Source organism: Lathyrus oleraceus, chromosome 2 (genome assembly GCF_024323335.1).
Source record: "Lathyrus oleraceus cultivar Zhongwan6 chromosome 2, CAAS_Psat_ZW6_1.0, whole genome shotgun sequence".
In the NCBI taxonomy this organism is placed as follows: Eukaryota; Viridiplantae; Streptophyta; class Magnoliopsida; order Fabales; family Fabaceae; genus Lathyrus; species Lathyrus oleraceus.
Genome location: NC_066580.1, coordinates 339,682,282 through 339,687,852, shown reverse-complemented (window position 1 = coordinate 339,687,852; position 5,571 = coordinate 339,682,282). Strand labels below are relative to the sequence as shown.

Here is a 5,571-nt window from a genome sequence, read left to right as displayed (position 1 = left end):
TTGAAAGAAAAGTCTGAAGCATTCGAGGTGTTCAAAAGGTTCAAAGTAATGGTGGAGAAGGAAACCGACAGACACATTAAAGCAGTTCGATCAGATAGAGGTGGTGAGTATACTTCGACAACCTTTATGAAGTATTGTGAAGAGCAGGGTATAAGGAGATTTCTAACTGCAGCATACTCACCTCAACAAAATGGGGTGGCTGAAAGGAAGAATCGAACAATCCTTGACATGGTTCGTTCAATGCTTAAAAAGCAAGAACATGCCAAAGGAATTTTGGGCAGAAGCTTTAAAATGTGCCATTTATGTTCAGAATCGATGTCCACATTCGAAGTTAGAAGATAAAACACCACAAGAAGCGTGGAGCGGACAGAAGCCAACCGTTTCTCATCTCAAAGTATTTGGAAGTGTCGCTTATGCACATGTACCAGATCACCGAAGAACGAAACTTGAAGACAAAAGTCAGAAATACATACTCATTGGGTATGATGAGAAAATAAAAGGGTACAAGCTATTTGATCCCATAAGAAAGAAGGTGATAGTGAGTAGAGACGTTCGAATAAACGAAGCAAGTAAGTGGGACTGGAACAGTTCGACAGAAGCTATCGTCGAAGTTGAAGAATCATCTGTCGTTGTACCACCAAACATTTCAACAAAACTTGAAGATTCTGACAATGAAGATGAACCTACACAACCCAGAATGCGAAGTTTGCAAGATCTGTATGATTCGACAAGTGAAGTGCACCTTGTATGTCTCTTGGCAGATGCTGAAAACATTAGTTTTGAAGAAGCAGTACGAGACAAGAAGTGGAAAAGTGCCATGGACGAAGAGATGAGGGCGATTATCCACAACAACACTTGGGAGCTAGTTGAATTAGCAAAAGGTAGTCAACCCATTGGTGTAAAGTGGATATTCAAGAAAAAGATGAACGCTCAAGGAGAAATAGAACGATACAAAGCGAGACTTGTTGCGAAGGGATACAAACAGAAAGCAGGAGTTGATTATGACGAAGTATTTGCACCTGTTGCAAGAATAGAGACAATTCGATTACTCATATCTCAAGTTGCTCAATTCAAATGACCAATATTTCAAATGGATGTCAAAACAGCTTTTCTGAATGGTGTACTCGAAGAAGAAGTCTATGTTGAACAACCACTCGGGTACATGAAAGCAGGAGAAGAGAAGAAGGTACTGAAATTGAAGAAAGCGCTATATGGGCTGAAGCAAGCACCGCGGGCATGGAACACACGTATCGACACATATTTCAAGGAGAACGGGTTCGAGCAATGTCCGTACGAACATGCCCTCTATGTGAAGAAAAATGGAAGGAATGTATTACTTGTTGCTCTCTATGTTGATGATCTTATTTTTCTGGGCAGTAATGATCAGATGATAGAAGAATTCAAAAGCACAATGATACGTGAATTCGAGATGACAGATTTAGGCCTGATGAGATTCTTTCTTGGTCTGGAAGTTTGACAAGAAGAAATAGGAATCTTCATCTCACAAGAAAAATATGCAAAAGAAATCTTGAAAAGATATAAGATGGAAAGCTGTAATCCGGCTTCGACGCCAATGGAACCAGGAACAAAGTTGTCGAAATTTGATGGAGGAGAACGTGTCGAAGCAGAAAAATATCGAAGTTTGGTAGGAAGTCTTTGCTACCTCACATGTACAAGACCAAATATCTCATTAAGTGTAGGCATTGTAAGTCGATTCATGGAGGAGCCAATTTACACATATTGGAAAGCATTGAAGCGAATTCTGAGGTACATCCAAGGAACAGTGTCACTTGGGATGTTTTACTCGAATTCAGACAAATACAAGTTGGTTGGTTACTCTGACAGTGATTGGTGCGGAGACATAGACGATCGAAAAAGCACTTATGGATATGTGTTCTTCATGGGAAATACTGCATTCACTTGGCTTTCTAAAAAGCAGCCAATAGTAACACTTTCGACATGTGAAGCAGAATATGTAGCAGCATCCTGGTGCGTTTGTCATGCAATATGGCTCAGAAGATTGATGAGTAAAATGGAGCTAGAACAGAAAGGTGCAACAATAATACAAGTTGACAACAGGTCAGCAATTGAGTTAGCAAAGAATCCAGTAAACCATGAAAGGAGCAAACACATTGACGTTCGCTTCCACTTCATTCGAGAACACGTGAAGGAAGGAAATGTCGAATTGAAACATGTAGCAAGTAAGGACCAAGGAGCTGACATTTTCACAAAACCACTATCAAAAGAAATCTTCGACAGAGGCAAGAAATTGATAGGCATGATGAATAGAAGAAACATTTAAGTTTACAGAGGAGTTTTGTTGAATAAACTTTAATGTTATAGTTAATGGGTTTTTATTAATAAGTTAGTGGAGAGATTAAGAGTCTGTTGTAGTTGGAAGGTCAAGAGATAGTGGTCAATTAATAGTATTTACTAATTATTATCTTTTCCTAGAATAGCTGAAGTTTCTGAGTCTGTATAAAGATCAAGGACGTACTCTAATGAAATACAGAAGTTAATATAGATTTGTCTCCTTATCACATTAATAAGTACATCTAAAAAGTATAAAAAGGAAAGTTCCCACCACCTTTATTACCAACTATATTAAAAAATCAACACAACATATATTCATATTTTGTTTCCTTAAAAAAAACATATCACTCCCATTTGCTCCTAATTTGGTGTGAGTGTTTGAAATCATAAGTTAGCACCGATCTTTTATCCATTCTCCTCAAAGAAAAACTTTCAACCAACACATAACAACTAAATTTCTTCCACTTGTTTGCACCACCAAACTCTTCAAATTTTGTTACTGTCACTTGTTTTCCCTTTCCAGAAACCCATCCAAATCTCTCTTGTTCCCATTTCATTCCTTTAACAACTTCCAAACTCAATCCAACACTCATCTCTTCTCCCACATCTTCACCACTCTTAAACCAAACCACTCCATCGACCAATCTTTTTTCATCCCAAACAGCATCTTTTCCTGCAACCTTAACAACTTCTGTTTGAATATCAACACCTACAAGCACACCACCTTCTCCACTATTTTCCTTTGAGAATATCTCCTCCCATCTTTGCTCAAGTGTTAGCTCATAGAACACTGAGATCTTCATCTGCTCCTTTAATTTCATTTCTTCCTTCACAAACATAAAAGGACAATACCACTTTCCAACAACCACTGATTCAGAACGATCATTAGACAAAGCAAAGTTGAAATCTGGTAGCTTGGAGCGTAAGGAATCATTTGATCCTAAAGCTTGACCTAAATGGTAGTTTCGGGGAGTGCTAGCATCAAGTTTCCACCCTTTTTCCCTTAATAAACCAGGAGGAATTCCATCTGAAGCAACCGATTTTGCGCGAAAACCATAACCTCTCTTGATTATTTCAATCTGTTGATAATCATTGAAGGGGTCTAAAGGTCTTGGTTTAACATCATGAACAAAACTGCAGCATAAACATGTTGTCATGTCCTCTTCCTTTGAACTCGTGCTAGCTTGCCTGAAACCAAATCAAATTTTCATATTAATTTCAAAGTTTGTTGATGTAGAAAAATTACAACATAGCATATACATTTACGTACCCTTGATTCTTTCCCTTCCTTCTTATAACATAGTAACGATTCGAAGACAACGGTTGATTCAGAACTGGAATGAACATGGCTTCTTCACTTCGGGTGGTTTCACTTGTTGTGTCTGTGTTTACACCTACTGAATAATTGATGGTTAAATTTTTGTTCTGAGGTAAGGGAAAATCCTTGATTCTATTGTCCTTGCACAAGCCAAAACAAGAGTAACTTTGAACTTCCTCATCCAATATCACAAGATAACTTGAATTTGGTCCTGATGGTGGTGGATCTGATAGAGCAGTTGGATTTCTTTTGTACATTGAAAGGAGTCTTGTTGCATACATTTTCACCGAAGATTGATGTATATATGATTATGAATGCATGTGCATGCTTTAAATACTTGATATTTCTTATACAGATTATGTCATGCATGTAGTTTAAACTTTGAATGGATCAAATTTTATTGACCGGATTGTTGTCAAATTTGAACATGATAATAATAATAATAAATAATTGTAATTTGTCAGGCAGAGATAGTTGAAGATAAACCAGCCTTTGACTATTCAGAAATGGGTGACGTTTTCTATACATATGCACCACGTCGTTATCTCTATCAGAAATAGAATAACCTTCGTTATCTCTATTATTCCATAAGTTGAATTTAAGATCTTAGTATAAGAAGTTTGATGATTTTAAAGAGAAGTATATTTTTAAAAGATATCTCTATGTTGTTCAACGTGTTAGTTGAGTAAATGAGTCAACCTTAAATACTATACATAAAATAATTTACTATTAGCCGTGCTATATAAATATTATTGTTATAAGAAATTAGAAAATTAAAAAATTATATATAAAAAAGTGTTATTATTATTTTGAAATATCAACTATTTAACTATTTAACCAAGAATGAAACATGCCACCATTTTCCTTAAATTATACTTATACACATTTTAAACTTCCATTACAAAATGTCCTTATTCGTAATCGACTAAATGACCATAGTTTTAGCCAATTAATTGTTGGTGTATAGGATGAAGATGATGAAGATGGAAGAAGAGAAAGAATTGCAATAATAAACTTGTACTACTTTTTAAAACGGTTATAGTAAATGGTTACGCACACACACTATTGACAATTACACTAGTTAGGTTAAGTTTAACAAGACTAATACTACTGCTTACTGCTGAATATGGATTACTTCTAACACCATCCCTTAACTCATATTCAGCTAATCAAAACTAACAACACCAACTCAATCCCTCTAGTGGAGAAACTGACCAGTCTTGATCGCTTTCATCAAAACATCTGTCAGCTGCTTCTGGATGCTACAATGTATAACTTCTAGCACTTCATTCTGAACATGACATCTCAAAAAGTGATATTTAGTCTCAATATGTTTGCTTCTCCCATGCAGCACTGGGTTCTTGGCAAGATTGATTACAAATTTGTTATCAATCATTAGCTTCAGCGACTTGTTTACCTTGATATTCAGATGTTGCAGTAAATTTAGAAGCCAAACAGCTTGACATGTAACCACAACACCTGCAATGTATTCAGCTTCACTGGTTGACAAAATAACATCTGGTTGTTTCTTGGAGCACCAAGAAATAGGACCTCTCAGATACTTAAACAAATATTCATAAGTACTTCTTCTGTCAACTTTGTATCCATACCAATCAGAGTCTGAGTAACACATTAGCTCTGAAATAACCTTTTCACCAGAAGGGAACAAAACTCTATACTTCAAAGTCCCTTTAATATACCTCAAAATCCTGACAACAACTTGGTAATGAGACTACTTCAGTTTACTCATGAACCTACTAACCATTCCAGCTGCATAGAAAATATCAGGTATGATATTACACAAATACCTCAGAGAGTCAACCAATTGCTTGGAAGTTATAGCATCTACATCATCACCCTCAGGCTCAAAATCCAATTTGTGATTTTTTTCTGAAGGTGTGGCAACAACCTTACAATTCAACAACTTAAGTTCATACTTC

The 5,571-nt window shown here is 36.2% G+C and overlaps 2 protein-coding genes across 2 annotated transcripts; one reads left to right on the top strand and one right to left on the bottom strand.

The window, feature by feature from the left end:
* The first annotated feature begins 1,543 nt into the window (after nt 1-1,543).
* LOC127123142 (secreted RxLR effector protein 161-like) lies at nt 1,544-2,482 on the top strand. Its single transcript, XM_051053390.1, has 2 exons — nt 1,544-2,201; nt 2,460-2,482. The coding sequence occupies exons 1-2, from the start codon at nt 1,544-1,546 to the stop codon at nt 2,480-2,482; spliced, it is 681 nt and encodes a 226-aa protein (XP_050909347.1).
* Nucleotides 2,483-2,563: 81 nt separating this feature from the next.
* LOC127119410 (uncharacterized) lies at nt 2,564-4,018 on the bottom strand. Its single transcript, XM_051049643.1, has 2 exons — nt 3,584-4,018; nt 2,564-3,501 (listed from the first exon to the last, which is right to left on the bottom strand). The coding sequence occupies exons 1-2, from the start codon at nt 3,910-3,912 to the stop codon at nt 2,658-2,660; spliced, it is 1,173 nt and encodes a 390-aa protein (XP_050905600.1). The 5' UTR covers nt 3,913-4,018; the 3' UTR covers nt 2,564-2,657.
* Nucleotides 4,019-5,571: the final 1,553 nt, after the last annotated feature.